The sequence below is a fragment of the Erpetoichthys calabaricus genome, chromosome 5, assembly GCF_900747795.2.
Source record: "Erpetoichthys calabaricus chromosome 5, fErpCal1.3, whole genome shotgun sequence".
NCBI classification, from domain to species: domain Eukaryota; kingdom Metazoa; phylum Chordata; class Cladistia; order Polypteriformes; family Polypteridae; genus Erpetoichthys; species Erpetoichthys calabaricus.
The window spans coordinates 141,053,524-141,073,963 of NC_041398.2; the positions used below are offsets into that span (position 1 = coordinate 141,053,524).

General features: G+C 34.5%; 1 protein-coding gene across 1 annotated transcript in view; it reads right to left on the reverse strand.

The window, feature by feature from the left end:
* Positions 1-4,587: 4,587 nt before the first annotated feature.
* The window catches only part of fam149a (family with sequence similarity 149 member A), an 87,304-nt gene continuing 71,451 nt past the window's right edge, over positions 4,588-20,440 (reverse strand). Inside the window, exons 11-15 of the mRNA XM_051928548.1 lie at positions 17,433-17,564; positions 16,279-16,407; positions 14,452-14,530; positions 10,479-10,631; positions 4,588-5,719 (exon numbers count right to left, since the gene is read on the reverse strand). Coding sequence (XP_051784508.1) covers positions 5,643-5,719; positions 10,479-10,631; positions 14,452-14,530; positions 16,279-16,407; positions 17,433-17,564 — 570 coding nt within the window. The 3' untranslated portion in view covers positions 4,588-5,642. The remainder of the gene's footprint in view (positions 5,720-10,478; positions 10,632-14,451; positions 14,531-16,278; positions 16,408-17,432; positions 17,565-20,440) is intronic.

Consider the following 20,440-nt stretch of genomic DNA (forward strand, 5'->3'; position numbering starts at 1 on the left):
GGACCCCGTGATCTTCAGAGGTGACTGTGTGCAGAGGGTGCAGACTTATAAATACCTGAGTGCAGCTGGATGATAAATTGGACTGGACTGCCAATACTGATGCTCTGTGTAAGAAAGGACTATACTTCCTTAGAAGGCTGGTGTCCTTCAACATCTGACTTCTTAGCACTTCCGGGTCAGATCAAAACTCTTCTTTTTCATCCCGGAAGTACGTCATTTCCTCTGTCACTGTGACTAAGACGTACTTCCGGGTTATAGGGGAAATACACGACCTTAGGCCTCCCTGCAACGACTCCTGGCGGCCCCCATGGTAGCCAGCAGGGCTGTGCATAAAAACTCTGTTGTCCATAATTCCCTGCTGGCATTCGGGGCACCTCCATGCTGCAATGAGGGCTCCATCTGGCAGCCTGGGGGTATTGGCCGGGATAAATGGCCGGCCATATCTCACAGGGTGTAGATCTGTGCATGACTGTACCCAGAGATGAACAGGTGTCCATTCAGGGCTGTATCTTGTGTTATGGTGTAGTCAGGATTTTGTCCCTGGCTCAGATGTCCTTTCTTTGCATTTAGTCTTTTTGTTGTTTTTTTTTTTTATCATTACTTTGTAAATTGTGTTATTAGTGATGTTTTTGTATAGTCATTAGTGAGTTTTGTCTTGTTTGTTAATTTCAAATTATTAACATGTTGTTTATAATTCTCTTTGTTTCTATGTCCTTTATGTTGTGGGCTCTCCTGATGCCAGAACTGTGGGACTGCCTCCAGCCCAGTATAAGCTGGGGTTTAACGCAGGACTAGTGTTGCAACATTATGATTTAATCTTCTGTTCTTTGGCTTCCTTCTTGGATTCCTTGAATTTTGTTTTTGTTTATCATTTTGTGGTTTATGAATTTTTAGATTTCTGGATTACACACAGCTTTGTTTGTTTGAGTTTCCCTTTTGTGTACATCTTTTAGATTCAGTATTCTCTGTGTTAATGGCTTCGTGTTTGGATGGTTCCCCCTCCTCCTTTTGATATGAATTATCTTAGTCTGGTCTGCTGTGGCCTGTGCAGGCCAGAAATGTGCTTCTTGAGTTAACTGTAATTGGAGCCTTGCAGCCTAAAGTTTTGAAGAAAGCATGAGTTGTGAGTTTTGTTGTGTCCAGAAGATCATAACTGACTTTCATATTACTTTACAGTAATATTATTATATTATATTTCAAGAATCTGCAAAAAGAAGCATAACATGTAGACCACATACACATAATTTCAAAAATGTCAAGTTGATTTTATTTTCATACTTTAATGCAAATGATTGCATACTTATGAATGATTTAAAAATGTTTTCCATAGTACTAATATCAAAATCTGTACATGTGCCAAGTTTTAGTTTCAAACAAGTAGACAATTAAAATTTCATTTGGCAAAAAAAGTTAAAAAAAGCATACAAATGAACAGCTTTTTCATTGCATATTTTACAAGCAACAAATCATTTTGCATATAACAATGTTAATTCCATTAGTTTTGTACATAAAAATTTAATATACTGTACACCAATATAAGATAAAAAGTATACAAGCAAATATATACACATATACATATAGTTGCTAAAAATAAAGATAACAAAAGAAGAGTATTTGGCAATATGCACAATGAAAAGATTAAAACATTTTAAAAAATGCTTTTATCTTCTTTTAAACACTATTGTCAGATATTAAATACAACAGACCAGTATTTAATTGATCTTATTGTTTAGTTATCGGGCTTATACAGTGGGGCAAAAAAGTATTTAGTCAGCCACCAATTGTGCAAGTTCTCCCACTTAAAAAGATGAGAGAGGCCTGTAATTTTCATCATAGGTATACCTCAACTATGAGAGACAAAATGAGGAAAAAAAATCCAGAATTGTCTGATTTTAAAGAATTTATTTGCAGATTATGGTGGAAAATAAGTATTTGGTCATCTACAAACAAGCAAGATTTCTGGCTCTCACAGACCTGTAACTTCTTCTGTAAGAGGCTCCTCTGTCCTCCACTCGTTACCTGTATTAATGGCACCTGTTTGAACTCGTTATCAATATAAAAGACACCTGTCCACAACCTCAAACAGTCACACTCCAAACTCCACTATGGCCAAGACCAAAGAGCTGTCAAAGGACACCAGAAACAAAATTGTAGACCTGCACCAGGCTGGGAAGACTGAATCTGCAATAGGTAAGCAGCTTGGTGTGAAGAAATCAACTGTGGGAGCAATTATTAGAAAATGGAAGACATACAAGACCACTGATAATCTCCCTTGATCTGGGGCTCCACGCAAGATCTCAGCCCGTGGGGTCAAAATGAACACAAGAACTGTGAGCAAAAATCCCAGAACCACACAGGGGGACCTAGTGGATGACCTGCAGAGAGCTGGGACCAAAGTAACAAAGGCTACCATCAGTAACACACTACACCGCCAGGGACTTCAATCCTGCAGTGCCAGATGTGTCCCCCTGCTTAAGCCAGTACATGTGCAGGCCCGTCTGAAGTTTGCTAGAGAGTATTTGGATGATCCAGAAGAGGATTGGGAGAATGTCATATAGTCAGATGAAAAAAACTCTACTTGTCGTGTTTGGAGGAGAAAGAATGCTGAGTTGCATCCAAAGAACACCATACTTACTGTAAAGCATGGGGGTGGAAACATCATGCTTTGGGGCTGTTTTTCTGCAAAGGGACCAGGACGACTGATCCGTGTAAAGGAAAGAATGAATGGGGCCATGTATCATCAGATTTTGAGTGAAAACCTCCTTCCATCAGCAAGGGCATTGAAGATGAAACATGGCTGGGTCTTTCAGCATGACAATGATCCCAAACACACCGCCCGGGTAACAAAGGAGTGGCTTCGTAAGAAGCATTTCAAGGTCCTGGAGTGGCCTAGCCAGTCTCCAGATCTCAACCCCATAGAAAATCTTTGGGGGGAGTTGAAAGTCCGTGTTGCCCAGCGACAGCCCCAAAACATCACTGCTCTAGAGGAGATCTGCATGGAGGAATAGGCCAAAATACCAGCAACAGTGTGTGAAAACCTTGTGAAGACTTACACAAAACGTTTGACCTCTGTCATTGCCAACAAAGGGTATATAACAAAGTATTGAGATGAACTTTTGTTATTGACCAAATACTTTTTTTCCACCATAATTTGCAAATAAATTCTTCAAAAATCAGACAATGTGATTTTCTGGAATTTTTTTCTCATTTTGTCTCTCATAGTTGAGGTATACCTATGATGAAAATTATAGGCCTCTCTCATCTTTTTAAGTGGGACAACTTGCACAATTGGTGGCTGACTAAATACTTTTTTGCCCCACTGTAAATATCTATAAGCGATTAGTAAATATTTATATTTTCTTCTTTCAGTCCTTATTTTCTTTTTAATTTACATTTTTTTATAATTGTATGTAAATGCTAGTGATCTGCAATAAATAGTGATATATGTGCAAACAGCGCTGAATGCTAAAGGGGAGCAACCATTATAGTGCCATATTCACTTGTCTGCTAATTTTGTAAGAAAAGTTTCTTAATGAGCAGCTAAATAAAAATGGCAGTGAAGCACTTCAATATAATTAAGGGAGCAAATCTCTATAAATAGCGTAAATTAAAAAGAAATTTTCATAAGAACATAAAGTATTCAAAGTTTTGGCAAAAATATAAATATTTTGGAATTTCTTAGTATAACAGAATAAAAAGGGCAGCTCATTAAACAGTGAGATCAATTAAAATTAAGAAGATGTACTGATTGTGAAATAGGATGGAATTAAGAACCACAGAACTGAACTTGTCAATCAATGTAATAGACCACAGATACAACACAAATATTTTACCTTGTAAAGTTGGAATGAAAAAATATTACCCACACAAATATGTGTATGTATCTATATATTTAAAGTATACATCACATTAATTTGTTATCTTTATATTGTGTACCAAAAATTTTATTAATATTGTTTCTTTGCCATAAATTACCATGGATAAATACTTCATTTCTGAATCAAATATTTTATTTATGTAGTCCTTGAATTCAGCTCATATGGTTAAATGAGGTTTAATGTGTCACAATGTCAAATTAACGAGGCAAATATATATATATATGAGTATGATACTGTCAAATGTAAATCCTTCTCAGGGTTTATATCAAAGCAGAAAGTGTATTTTTGCATAAGGTGCACCTGTTAGACTGATTCATAGTGTATAAACATTGTGGCAATCGTCATGATCACTCTCATTCATTCCTTTTTTTGTCTTTTACAATATGTTTTGGCATTGCTGCTGCTGAATTCAAGTTACTTATTTTAGCCTATGGAGATAGGAATTATATTTCTTGAGAATCACTGGAATCAATGGTGAATAAAAAATGCTTAGCTTAGCTGAGCTGACTTTAAATCTGTGTAGTTTCAAACTGTGGACTTTGGTATAGTTTCGTATGGAAACTACCAAATGGCCATAATCGTAAAGCATATATGCTATATATTTTCATGTATTCAGAAATGTTTATATTTTTGATAAAAAATTATGCCTATTTTTATAAATATACTATCTCAATGATTTAGAAATTTGGCAAAGGCATTACTGGTGTTTCTAATAGCTATTACTGCTTGAAATGACTGATTTATAATTTAATATTTAGAGATGCTTGCCTTTGAGGTAGAGCTTAGAAAAAAAAGTCCTGCCTGAAACTGGCAAATAATAAGAAAAGGTTAAAATTGGACAGACACTGGATGCCTAATAACTGGAAAAGTATGTTATGATCAGCATTCTGGAGTCATTTTTCTTTGTTGCAAATGACACTGGTATTTGTTATGTATTTAAGGGAGGAGGCAATTAAGGCATTTGTTTCTCAAACTGCAGACTCTAATTTACTTATCCTGTTATGCAGTTGTGCATTTCTCATCTTTTTCTGTCCTTTTTAGATACGGTTTGCTTTCTTCTGTCAAGGTAGTAATAGACACCTTTTGTATGAGACCTTCAGTTTCTTGGCAATCTGTCACATGGAATAATCTTCATATTGAGAAAGAAAAAAACCTGATAGACTGACATATTTCTTGAGAAAGCTGTTTGGCCATTTCTGAACCCAGAACTGAACTTTAGGAATGCCAATGCCTTGCCAAGCAAACGAACAGAAAAACAGGTTTCAGAGGTGCTAATATAATTACAAAGGTTTATTAAATAACTAGTTACCATTTATAATTACTATTTAGGGATAAGGTAAGGGAGTTTACTATAAGGAAACTGAGCTTTACAGTCATATGTGAATAATAAATTAAAAATCACTAATTTCAAGGAGTAATAGCTATTAGAAAGACTAGTAATGTCTTGGCTGTAGATCTAAATTAATTTAATGGTGTGCTGATAAAAAAAAGTATCTGTCCAAAATATGAAAAAACTGGACGATTTCAAATTTTTGACCAGTAGTATATATGTATAAAATAATATATATTTATAAATATTTCATTCATCCTTTTATGAACTTGCTTTACCCAGTAAATAAACAATTTTGTATTCATCATGACTTAATTGCAAATTCATTTAACATTATAATCCATGTACATATTTTATTTTCTTGTCTTTGTTATTCTTACATTTAAACTGTAATATTTTATAGACTGTACCAGTTTCAGTCATTGAAAAAAATATCACGAGGAAACCATCTGGTATTTCTTTTTCCAAAATGTTGAGTTCCGATTGAAGGCTCTTGTCTGGTTATGTGGACCTGGAATGTACAAATGATACATACATTAATTTTCTGTTTATATTTGTTCTCTTAAATATGTGAATACTTTCAGTCTTACTGTATTAGGGGATTTAATTTTTCACTTCAAGAAATAATAATGTAAAGTTTTAAAGATCACCCAAATGTTGATAACTTGACACCAGTGGAAATTAAGGGATTGTGCATTTAAGACTGAAGCCAGGAAGCACTTCTTTACGCAAAGACTTTTGGGAATCTGAAACAAGCTACCAAGACATGAAGTTGAAGCAGAAAACTTCATACCTATAAGAAGTATCTGGATGAGATATTGGGATAGCTTAGCTAAACAAATTAGCTGATGGATTTACTGTTCTCTTCTCATTTGTAAAAATTCTTAACATTCTTACGTTTTTACATAGTGTCAAGCCTGGTGTTAATATGTGTGTAATCAAAAGATACAGTCTTGAGGCTAGTGTTTTTGGTCCCTTTTTTTTGGTTTCAAGAGGATCCTTGAGAGTGGGAAATGAGTGTACGGGTAAAATGAATGCCAAGAGGGTGTTTCCAGGTTTAACCAGGTGAAGCCTAATTGATCTCAGGATGACTTCACTGTGAAATAGTCTTTTAAAAGCACCTAATATCCCTTTTCTCTTGTATAAGATGTTTGTTGTATTTAATTAAAAATGACAGTCTTATGGTTTATAATATCTTTTATACTTAACCAAACTTAAAAGACTTTGCAGGCACAGTACAGCAGAATTTATCAACAGAGTCCAGCTGCAGGTGAGACAGTCTGAGGCCTCTGACCTAAGGCATCCTGAGGTCCATAATAATGACGCCCATGTCAGTAGCATCTTGTTGACTCCACCCACTTTCCAGGAGCCACTCCCCTGGTTTGCCGGTGGACTGATGCCTTTATTACATGCCTGTCATGTTGATTTTAATTCTTTTTAGTTTCTGCTCTAAAATGTGTAGACTCTGAAGTTTTGAGGCCTGTGTATACAGCATTTATTAGACATCTAAACTGTCAAAGAACATTGCAATGCTGTCAGAAAAAAGGACCTACAATCTCTGATATACACATATACAAGTTCAGCCGGACAAATGTTTAACTGGGACATGTCGCAAGTAAAATTTAGGGCTAATACTAAAAGTGCCAGAGGACTGGCTGAATCATGGCTCTTAAATGAAAACGCCATTAACAAGACATTTGAACATGAACCCAACATATGCAGGCTTAAAAACAAAAACACCTAAATAATAAAAAAGACTTTATAACCAACATACTCCAATCCCCACCTTATTGATCCACCCCTTCCTTCTGTGTCCTCACCCCCTCATTTGCTATGTATTGCCTTTGATTCCTGTATGTCTAATCAATTTCCTCTCCTGATAGGTTGTCGAAAGCTTAGGAATAAAAACCTTTTTTAAGATCTGTGATTCATTTTCTCCCTTTGTGGATTACTAGCTACAAATATGAAAACTGTATCACAGACCTTTGCTTCCATATATATATATATATATATATATATATATATATATATATATATATATATATATATATAATTTTTTTCAGAAGTCAATGTAACGTTTTTTGAGTGAAAAAATAAAATGAATCAATTTTCTATGTAAAGCAAAACATTACATTAAAAGTGTCTACTGAAATTATTGTTTAATTATTATTTAACTAAATTATTTAATTGTACAGTTATACAAGAGGTAAAAATAAACATTGTCATGTTTCTCACATGAATACAAAGAGGTTCCAGGCCTCATAGTGTATGAAGTGTTCAGATATGTCAAAGGCCGAAAAATGTCCTGACTATAGCTGGATACTTCTCGAATTTAAGCATAATGTAAGAGATACAAACTGCTCTTTAGGGTTAAATGACTTTAAGTATAAGACATAGGGTTGATGTAATCATGTAAGGATAGAAGATATTGTATTTAGTATTGTTTTTACATTCTGTTTTTACAATCAAATCAAGCAATCAATTAATTAATTCTCATATCTGACCCTCAAATATGTTTATTATTCAACAACTGACATTTATCAGAAGGACTAAAAGAAAGTATAAAAAGAGGCCGATGAGATTCAGCAGCATAGTCTTTTAACAGCTTAAAATATATTTTGCATGGTTCATGGTGAGAACAGTAAAGTACTAGGTCATTGCAAGGCAGACTAAATTACAATTTCTGTAGATACTGCATAGTAATTCTGTCAAAGACAGTCCATTTATTTCTCAGTAGAGCACTGTGAATCACTAAGGAACTGAAAGTCCTACAGAAAAAGGGTAATTGTAAGTCTGGATGTAAGAAAGAAATCAAGCCCGAGGGTACTCAAGGCGCTTGCTAGACTGCTTTGTTGGGCTCTTTGGTACCTGTTTATCCTTTCTTTGAATCTGTTAAGAAAACCAGACCTGTAAGAGATACTATGCATAACTGTAGTACCTAGAAATAGGTGTCACAATAATGTTAAGGATTGCAGACCAGTAATTCACATCTCAGTCATTTTGAAGAACTCTGACAGATCTTCAATCATTAGTTACAGACCACCTAGGAAACTGTAGATTTGCAAGGTTCCCAGAGCCTACTCCCACCTGACACTATGGTCAGGATTATAAATAGTACTCTGATTTCTCTAGTGCTTTTTAACTCTCTTCACCCTCTCTAATTAGGTAATAATGTTGAATAAGGAATTTGTCATGCTGTATACGGACATCTGCATGTAGGTGAATATTATCAATATGAAGTTAACGGTGGTGAACTTCTGGCCTGCCAGGCAGCCCCTGAGATCATTCACCATTATGATGGAAAAGATGGAGGTGGTGCAGTTCTATAAGTATCTAGGGTTCCATCTGAACAGCAGAATGCATTAAAATGACAACACAGACAAGCAACTGCACTATTGGACTGAACTTGGAATCACTAAAGAGAGTCAGAGAAAAGAGAATGATGACAAAATTAAAGGCCATCATGACTAATAGATGCCTGTCCTCTTCATGGTGCATTCTGGAGTATCATTAGACAATAACTCATTTAATGATGGCATGTTGTGAGGTGTTACTGGTATATTTCTCTTTGCGGCAATCAAACTATAGGAAGATGTATCCATTGTGGCAGTCTTTACTCTTGTCTGTTCAAAACAGGAACAATATATTACAGTAAATTTTAATGGATACAGTATATTGTGTACCTAGTTTTGCATCTTGCACGTATATAATAGTTTTTACTTTATTTTGCACTATGATTTTATGTTCCATGTTACTGCTTTAGCAAGGGAATTTCCACTTTGAAATTATTCCGTTGTAGCTATACAGTAAAAGCTAGTACCTTCAATATGCACATACAAGGCAGTAAAATCTTAAATTGTATTTACTACTCTGTGTGTGGCTGACTAAAAATTAGTTTGCAAGCTCAACATAATAGATTGTCACTTTGTCTTTAGTTAGGACTGAAATTACAAGGTGGCGGCAGAGGAAAATAGGAGATTACTAAATGGTGCCAATTGTGAGCTCTTAAATTTATCAGTAACTACTTATTACTGTCAAAAACACAGATTTACACATTACATCACTGGTTACAAATGACCTTGCAAAATTTACAGTCCAGTAGGCCACACTGAACTTCATCCTATAAAGATAACAACAACTTTATCTTATCAGTTTAACAAGATGTTGGTCACATGATTCATAGGCATCTTGTGCTATTACGAAAAGCAAAGAATGCAACACTATAATCAACTGCAAACTAAAGTTTAGACAGTAGTATGAAGTCCATCATAATAATATATCTATTTATGCAATAAAACAACCCAAAGCAGATTAGATGACCACTTATACATAAACCAGTACCTAAATTCTACAAGGCAAAACTGTGGGTAGTGTAATTAAACAAATACTTTCAAATTCAGATACTTATTGACATATGAGAGTGTTCCTTTTCTGCATAGTTGTTTTATGGTTAGTTTATCAAATATATACTGTATACTATATAACTGTCATATTTGCAAGACATTAAGAGTTTGTTTCTTACTTCATATTGAAACTAATGACTGCATTTTGGCATTAGAGAAACAGATGCAAAAAAATTAAGGAACACTAGCTATGTATATAGTCTTTAATGCTAAATGTTTACATACAGTATAATAAAAGTAAACAACTTTTCATCTGTAATGGTCTACTATAATATTAATGAATTGTGAAAAACTATTTTTCTATCTTTAAACCACAATTTACAGTAAGGATGTCTGACCAGAGTGGGTGCTATACTGTACTTTACCTTGCTCCAGGAAGGTAGGTAGATAATGCAAATCTAGCATCAAATGTGTGGAATTTGAAACTGTGCAGCATGGAGAAAGTTATGTGACCAGCCTATAGTAATGCTCCACTTTATAAAATTCATTGAAGAGAATTCATTAAAAAACCATTATGAAAACGACTGATTAACTACATCGTATTTTAAAAGTTGTATTATTAATAGAAATGTCAGAAATGCTTATGTTTTCATTTATTTTCCCAATTACTTTAATCCAGCACATGGTTGCTGGGGACCAGGGAGTGTCACAGCTGTATCAGGCATAAGGTTTGAGCTAAATCCAAAAAGGGCACATGTCCAGTATAGCACAGAGTTAGAAAAAGTATTCTCTTTAATCAGCTATTATTATGAATTTAAGTAAAATATTTTATTTATGGATGATCACAATCCATATATCATCAATGTTATCACAAAGTGTGTGTTTAAAATCCTTTTTACTATTATGAAAAAATATTGTTTTTGTTACCCCACGATGGTTGACATTCTCCTTCAACATCCTTTGTTATAGACTGGGATAAATGATGTCGCTGATGGTGTAGCAGAGGATCAGAAATAGTATTGGACCCCAAACAAGGAGCTCCAACACTGAATCCAGTCACTCCAATATCCACAGGTTCACCTACAAATGCAATGCAAGACATATTTTAAGAGCAAATTTATCTGATAGGCAGAATTCCATGTGAGACTATAAAAATTACTATTTTAACTTTATATATCAGTCTTTTCATTTTGCTAATTTGCTAGATGTAGAGTATGGTCAAGGGGACTTATGCAGTGTCTAGCATAAGTCAGACATCTTCAGATTTTTCCTAATCAACTAAACAAAAATCAATCATCACTCTCTATAATAGCGTTAGAATTTATAAAATTCTCTTCAATTAGAAACAGGATGTGCACAATCATTTTACACAAATATGAAAAAGCATGTCATTACATACATTTTTTGCTGCAATATTTACAGTTTAATTTGGTTCTCTTACTTTACTTTTTAATAACTTTTTTTCTGATGACATGCTTCTGTATCTTCCCTTTATTGTCTGTTTATTCATTAATGTACTTTGAGAAGTCATTAGTTATTAGGGTTCAGGTGCTAGAACGGGATGTGGAAAAAGCTAATGCCCCGAACCAATTTTGTAATAGATTTTCCTCCCACTGCCACCTTCTTCCAATGATCAGTCTCTCCAGTCACACCATCCCTACTACATCAACATCTCTTAATATATCAAATAGAGTGGCAAGACCTTCAGTGTGGACTGTCCATAACTGAAACCCAAGTAAGGAGACAACCGTGGAAGCTACACACAGGAAAAGCTGCAGGACCAGACGGAGTTTGATTGGTTTGTTTGATTCAACTTGCAAGGCTTAATTTACTTTAAATGCCGAAGAAAATCTGTAGGTTGTAACCTATTAGCTGTTCCCTGAAGAATGCCCATTTGTAATGTTCTGATATTTTCTTTTTTCAGTTTTTGCCAATCTAAACTTTAAATTTAAACCTCTGGCATTTTACTGCTTACCTTTTCACCATTTTAGGTCATTCATTGATTTTCAACTGATTAAATGTGAAGAAAAACTGGAAAAACTGCGGTGTTATAAAACGTTTGACCATGTATAAGACTGAGATGACTGAACTAATATTAGCTGTAGGTTATTATTGTAAAGAACTGACATTATCAACCTGCATATAAATGGTGGCTGAACTACTTAATCTGATCCCCTGATCTATGGTGCCCAGCCTAGATCTTTCAGTCCCAGATGTACACAAACAATCTCAGCAAGTCCATGAACTTCTTGCCTATTTTGTACCCTTCGTATTCCCAATAATTATTATTATTAGTTATTTATATAATTGTATCAAATTGCTGTGTTTTAACTAATATTAATAGCTAGAAAGGGAACTTATTCAGTTCCTTTTCTGCTTTCATAGTGTAATATTAACAACAATTTTGGACATTTTGTAATAATAGATATTTTGGGTATATTGGGTATACTTTAAAAAATGTTATGTTTAAGAAAGCTGAATAACAATCAGTCACAGAACCTTCACCACTAACACATGTCACAGGATGACATTTTCACATCACTTGAATTATAATCTGCTGTGTATAAAAGCTAATGAGCCACCACAAGCCTATTTGGGTTCTGTTTTTAACTCCTTTGTAATATGGCGTGTCACATATGTGCGATTGGGAGACATCTGAAAGGTCTTAAGAATAGTACTACCACGCCAGACCAGGGGGTGGCGAGCTGCACTAACTCTCTTTCTCAATCTTCTGCAGACATTCCACGGGAAATTTTGCCAGATCCCAGTGCCATGGATGATGTCACTTCCGGTCCCCTCTGGTTCGGCTTGGATTGGCTAAGGGGGGGGTGGGGGTGGGATGTGTAGGTGTTTGGGGCATGCATGATGCCACTTCTGATCCAGAAGACATCACTTCCAGTTCCGGTGACAGTGATGACATCATTTCCTGTCCTGGGGCCTAATGCATAACGCCGTGCGTAGAATTCGCACTATAACATGACGTAAGCACAAAAGCCGAAATGTACTTACGCACAGAAAAATCCAGATGCAGGAATCTGTGCGTTCGCCAACTTCCGCATTCTTTAGCTACATAAATCCCGCTCAGCGTGGAAATAAACACACGTGCACGTGCTTGCTGTCCCACCCCAACTCCTCCCAGAATTACACCTCTTTGAATATGCAAATCAATATAAATAGCCCTTAAGCCCAGCATTCTGTGAAAAAGCAATGGCAAAAGTACGAGGAAAAACAGAAGAATTTCAGCGAATACCAAATGGAGGCAAAGAAAAAGGTACTATTTGTTGGTTTAAACAGTTATATAAGCAACAAAAGGAAGTTGATCGAGTGACATAGCGTGTCGGAGAAACTCGAAAGCTCAAGTTCACAAAGTCGCACAGTGCCCGAAATAAAAAAGTTGTCACATATCAAAGTCGGCGTGAAAAGGTGAGTTGTAGCCCACCGTCTGAGTGTCATATGAAAGCTTATTAGGGTACAGTGAAAAAAAAAGGCACACAGTGTGAAAAAAGCACGAAATGTCAACTTTAATCTCGAAATTTCCACTTTAATCACGTAGTTTAGTTTGTCATTAAAGTAGAACATCATAAACTTCATCTTAAAATCGTTTAATTTACTAGTTTCTCAAATCCCATCGTAACTAAAGTAGCACGTTAAATGCTTTGTTTTGTATTTGATCTTATATGTGCTCTATGTGCCCGAATCACTACGTGCTCTTCCTCCAACAGGACACAGAATCCATTACTTTCGTAATATTACAGCTCTCTGAGTAATTAAAATACTGAGAAGTATACGTGATATCATTTTCATGATGATATGAGTTAAAGCATGTTATTAAACATGGGAACACGGTGGCGCAGTGATTGCTCATGTCTTACAGCAAGATGCTTGCTGCGCCATGCGCCATCCATCACAATGTCCATTTTCATTTGTAGGCTCTGGGAATATGAATAACTTGATATGCGACCCTTCTGATAAATTGAGCTCATAATAGCATGTCTATACACAAACCATATTTTGTTTGTGCTATGTAGATTTTATTAAGTTGCCTTTTTCCTCAGAAATCTTAATTTTTAAACTGACCTAAAATGCACTCAATATCTAATTTTGCAGCTGTTGGCAATATAATTACAAATAGTTTTAAAAAGCATTTTACAACTTATTTAAATCTTTCTTTTAGAATCACAGCAAGATCTGACACAGTTGGTTTTGCAGACTGCAAATAATAAGCAGATAATTAATAACCTGCATGCACTTGAGACTCAAAATTGTATTGACTTATTTAAAAACGTAATATAAGATGAAAATTATTATGACACTGTATTTACAAGTACTATTATTGCATCTGTGGGAAAATTTTTATAAGGTATATATAGTTGGTTTTCAGTTAAAAATCTTTTATGTAACAACAATTTATAATACATTTGCAAGCTATCTGGAGAATATAGTGTACTTTGATTAGTAACCTCTTGTGCTAGTTTAATTTCTGTCATTTTAAAAACCTTTTACACAACCCTTGACAAACACTTATTCATCTTTGTGCCTTTAAATCTCTGGAACCTTCTTCCCTGGTTTATTTTTATAACAGAAAGGACACATCTTTGGGACATGGCAAAAAAACAGTGTGCCAGAGAAAAAAACAAGACAGACATAGGATCTGCAAACTGAACAATGTTATGATTAACCCATACTAAGAGGAAATGTCTGAGAGCCCTAACTGACAAAAACTGGGGTTTGGGAGTAATAAAAAGACAAATCAAGACAAATTTTAAATTCCCATTTCAGGTTTCAAAGCAAGAGCACTGAAGCTGTAAAACAGTAGCATTAATCCCAGTATCAAAAATAATGCACTTGTGTCATTTCATAAAAGCAGGATTTGGTGTATGTAAATGATGTAAAATGTTACCTGTAAACGATCCTTTCCCAAATCGAGTGTGGCTCGCAAAATCCATTGGTGTTAAAGATCTTTTAAATAAAGTGTCAGACTAAAAAGGATAAATAAAAAGGAAGATATTAATGTTATTGAAATTGTAGTTTAATCAGTCATTTTCCAACCCGCTACATCCTAGCACAGGGGTCGACTGGAGCCAATCCCAGCAACAAATCCCCAGGCAGGGCACCAACCCACCACAGGGCACACACACTAGGGACAATTTAGGATGGCCAATGCACCTAACCTGCATGTCTTTGGACTGTGGGAGGAAACTGGAGTACCCAGAGGAAACCCACACAGACTCCACACAGGGAGGACCTGGGAAGTGAACCCAGGTCTCCTTACTGCGAGGCAGCAGCGCTACCACTGCACCACCGTGCTGCCCGATTGTAGTTTATTTAACAAATGTCAGTATTAAATGCTTTCATTTCAGTTACTTTGTTTTCAGAAGAAAGTAATCATATTTGATGTTATCAATGTGTCATTTTCAGAAAAAAGTAAAAAAAAAAAAAGAACAAGCAAGTTTACCAAATGAAGATAGAGGTGAATTTACATTTTTTAAAATGTTCCCATAATTAAAATGGGGTATAATGCTAAGGATTTATTTTTAACTTTGATCGTAAAAATGAAAACAATTTATTACACAAAATTAGAATTATGCAGTATTATAAACTGTAACTTGTGGTAAAAATCGACATATTACTTAAAGAAAGATACTTATCCTCTACCAGGACAAGTTTGATAAAACCTTTTTGAGTCAGTAATCAGGCAGGAAAACCTTGTCCATCTGCATCATTTATTAACCCTTGCAGCACCATGCTGAAGGGGGAGCATTCACCATAACAGTCTGTGTCAGAATGGTCCAAAAGTACAGGTAAAAGGTTATATTTATAGTCAAATGAATTTGCATAACACTGCTGAATTAATGTTTACATATCATACTCTGATTGGTTAAAAGAAATGAGGTGTTTTAGCATAGAGCACAACCAACCTAAAATAACAGTCTTTCTCCACTATATCCTTGTTCTACAATATCTGTTGATTTCAGCACTTATTCTGTTATGAAAACTAACATGTCTTACTAAGTGCATGAAAGAAATTTACATCAACAGATTTATTGAGCTACCCCCCTGGAACATTCTTCTTGTTTACTTGACCATTTCAGCAGTGTTTTTATGACATTAAAAAAACAAATGTTTATATATTTCAATTTGCATTACAAACAAAAATACTTAACTAATGCTACCTCTAAATTGTATACTAATTGCATTTTCCAACTGGTCATTTTTGTTTGTAGACTGACAGAAAGGTCTTAATATGACTTAATATTAAAATGGTTTAGTGTTTACTGGTTTTGATTAGAATAGATTAGATTCTATTAGATTAGATTAAATTACATTAGATTAGATTAGATATTTTTAAGTAATCCCATGGGGAAATTTAAATGCACACAGCAGCAGTAACATAAAAACCAAGAATACAGACTCACAGGAGAGATAATACAGCCAATCAATCAATCAGTCAATACATAAATAAAGATTAAAAAAAATTAAAATAAATAAAAATAAACTTCACGAGTTTACAATAACCTCAGACAGAGTTAGTTGAGATTTCATTATTACACTTAAATGAGGAATTCCATTCCTATCAATCTTTGCAGAAAATAAGGTTAGACTCTTAACACTGCAAAAAATATTGATGTATTTCTCATTATAAAAGTGACTCTAAACGATATTCCTTTTAGATTTCTCAATAGCTTTTTAAAATACATTTTTATAAGCATGTATGTTTCAGGCTTACCCTAAATGTATGAGTTGTTTTAGGCCTTGACAATGGATCCAGCGCAATAGCTCGTTCCCTAAGAGGTCGATGGCCGATGCTTTCAGGAACAGCACTTAATACTCTGTTGTGTAACATTTTTCCTTTGCACTAGAAAAGAAAATGAAACATTTATCTTATAAGTGTCTGCTAAGATCAACCTTTAGAGCTGAACCACTAGTCAGAATATTCTCAGTGTCAGAATTTACTTAAGGAATATAATTTGTGCCAAGTGAAATAAATAAAGAGGCCATTATAAAAAAAATCACATAAAAGTACAGCAAAATATAAAAATAAGACATTAAATTATGAAAAAAACATAATTACATAGACTCACCTAAATTTTATGAAATGCAATTTTATAACTTTGTTTTGCCTTAATATCATAGTTATATTAAATTTAGTTATTGTAGGTTTTATGTCAAAATTGACTAATTTTGAAGATTGTTTGTTATTATTTAACAAATTAACTTTTCTCAAAAGGCTCTTTTAATTTTCTTCTGTTTATTCTGGAATACTCTTTTCTTGATGATTTGAAATTTGGCACAAATCTTATTCCATAGTTGCCTGCATGTCAAAAACCCTAATATAATAATCATTTGACCAGAAAGATACATTTAAGTGGACAGAATGTGCTTTAAAGTTTTTATAGTCACTGTGTGGCTGATTATTCAAAATTTATGTCACACTGTTTAAATTTTACATGTAGTCCATCCTGACTGAGGTCAAATATACTAGCATTATTTTGAAAAGATTAAATAAAATATGCTTAATGTACACAAATCACAAAGCAAAAACTATAATGCATGCAACTTTTAATGAAAATTAAAACCAGATAACTTAACAATTAACCAATATACACTATTGCTGTATTTGGCTACAACTTTACTGTTCATGAAATGCTGATGGAGAATCTGTCTATAAAGTGTATTTTCATTAGAAACAAAATCAACATTACTTTGAATGTCTTTCAAAAGTCTTTGAATATCAAACAATATTAATTGTTTTCTTCATCCACCTAAATACAATATTGAAAGTGATTTCATGGTGTATTTTATTTTGAAGGGTATAGTAAATAGATACAATGTTTTTTAATAAATGAGACATGTTTCAATTTTATAATAAAAACCTCTTACCTGTAAGTGACGTGATGCTGGTACTAAAATTCTCTGTTCCAATGTTTCTGAATGGATTGTTGGTAGCTGCTTTTTCTGCAAGCTTTGCATTGCAGATGATGATGATGATAAGTAGTCAGTACCAGTGTTTCTAAAATATAGTTTAGTAAATAAACAACAAATAAATCAAAGTTCATGACTGTGGTAAAACATCAGTTAATCAGTCTATCCATGCATTCACTCACTCATTTTGCAAACCTGTTTTTTTATTTACTTAGTTGTGTGGTGAATTGGCAGCATTGGATTACTAATTAGTAGCAAACTGTATATTGTGTAAAAATAAAAAGTACAGAAAATATATCTATTCCACTCAATAATATATTTAAAACATGAAAAGGATAGCAGCCTACTGATATTTTGTTTAAACTTGTGCTTTATTGACAGTATACAGTATAACCTTTTGCAATGTAAGTTTTGATAGAATGCAAACATGTTTAAAAAATATAGGAAAACTACTATATTTTCTTAGATATTGATAACACAATTTATGCATTACCTTAGAATAGAATAGAATAGACCATTACAATGTGTCATTCACATGCTGCTGAAGTTGCTGCATTTGTAGCTTTCAGTTAAACGTTTGCTGCCAAGAATCACTAATTTAATTACTTGTAAGAATTATAACTTCGTAACTCCTGATCTTAACGTTTACACAGCACTTCGGTTAAGACTGAGGCAAACTTATTCCTTATTCTTACACATAAAATTATAAATGGCTTAGTTTCTGCTTGCTTAATTGAACTTGTTAATGCTGTCACACACTTGCACATGGGAGACAGCTAGAGGGACCAATCAAAGTTAATTCCATGCCAGGCCGGGGTGTGGTGGAGTTCACTAATCTTTCCTCTGATATTCCTGCAGATAAAATACGGGAAATTCTGCCTGAATCCGATAATGTCATTTCCAGTTTGGAGGATCGATGATGTCACTTCCGGTTCAGGCCCCGAAGACGTAACTTCCACCGACCTGCCTTAAAACCTTGACAACCTCCCTCTGTAATCAGTTCTGTTTTGGACTCAGACCTGTTCACAACTTACATATATTTACCATTTTGCAGCCAGGGATTAAGTATACAGGTGGCTGCCCCAAACCTTTTTCTGTGTTTCAAGGCTGTTAATTTTCACAATGCATACATACTGGAATATACATTCCAAGCTCAAGATGCCTTTCTTCTACTGTGTGAGGTCAAGCTTTTATCTGCAGGGCCCAAAAGCCATGGAATAATCTGCATGGTTGCGTACGCGATGCCGACACAGATTTAAAATTTAAATTCAGGCTGAAAAATAGTTTAGCATACCTTATTTGAAATTCCATTTGTCAGTCAATTGCACAAATATTCAAGTGTGGAAATCACAATGACCCACTACTGAATCCTCTCTATTGTTTTCTTCTTGGTATCCTGCTATGGTACTTGGTGTTAATATTGTGAGGTCTACCAATTTACTGTTACTACATTAACGTTGTAGATTTGTGCAAGTTCCCTGAGCCTGAAAAGTGTGCTCTGAAAAGTGCTATACAAAAATGAATCGAACATTTCCATTATAAATCTAAAGGCACTAAACTGCCATGTTATACATTTATACATATGGAAATTCAATATTAAATGTTAATATCAAAGAAAAAAAATTGAAATAGTTAAAATATTTTTTGTCTTTTGTAAAGACAATTTTTATTCATTATGAGTACTGCTATTTTGTTAGCATTGCTACAATGTTGCTAGGTTCAGATGACAAAAGTGTTCCAAGTTATCCAATTGGGATTGCGGAGAACGACAAAATCTTTGTGAGTGCTTTTTGTATCTATTCAGGCTCTTTGGTTACAGACTCTAGTGCTTTAATTTAGTGAGTATGTCTTTGTTTAGTGATTTGGCTTTGGTAAACGATCTGTCCGACATTTGGTTACGAACCTTGTTTGTTTATGACTATGTCTCGTCTCCTGGTCCATTTACTATCTATATTATATTTCGAATTTGGCAGAACAGAGTATTTGACATTTTGATTGAGTAACATGCAGATAACCAATTCACTTACTGTACGAGAGCAGTTACTACAATATGAAGGAGTTGGTGTTCTAAACCAATTTCTACTTTGACGTTTTCTTCTACCATCTTTGTCAGGTCTAACAGGTTATCTCAACTTCTAGCTTTTACAAGCTCTCTGGTGAGCTCTTAATTTGCAAAAGAAAAAAGGAGCTTAACATTTCAGAATTTAAAAAAAAAACAACCAAACAAACAAAAACAAGGACAAATCAGTGGTCTCTGTGGTGTTCAACCAATTATTGAATATTTACTGCTCCAGAAGGAGCTTTACATGAGGTACTGGAAAAGAAAAGGTGCTATTTAGGTCAAGTAAGAGGCCAGCATTGAAACTTTTTCCATATGGGTGATACAAAGTGAGCTGATTGCTCCATTATTGCATATTTATTATAAATTGTAGGCTGGAAAAGAGTCAGGTACTTTTATCTTTAAATTCAGAAAATGGTCAGTCTTGTAAATTTGAACAACATATTTGGAGAAAGGGAAAATATCCAGCAAATTGCACAAGGCTAGAACCCACCTTGCATATGATGTCAGGCCATCATGGAACACTCTGATTCACACACCAACTCATTTTGACAATGTAAAGTTACTTTGGGATTATCAGATTGTCTTCTAAGATGTATTTACACTATGGGAGGAATCTCATGCAAACACAGGAAGAAAGCAAAAATTCCACGTATAAGCTACCATAACTGGGAACCGAACTAGAGTGCAAGAGCTGTGAGACAGTAAGACTGTACACTGAACTGCCCAACTTGTATTTCAGAGATCTTAATTTTTTTAATTGTGTCCAGATGTTAAACTTTAGTTTGACATGTTTAAAGCCCAAATCAGTATACTTTGATACTCTGTCCTATCTGGTGTTTAAAGTACTACCAGTAGTCCACAGCATAATGGGTATATAGGGAAACAAATGACACCCATCTTGTAT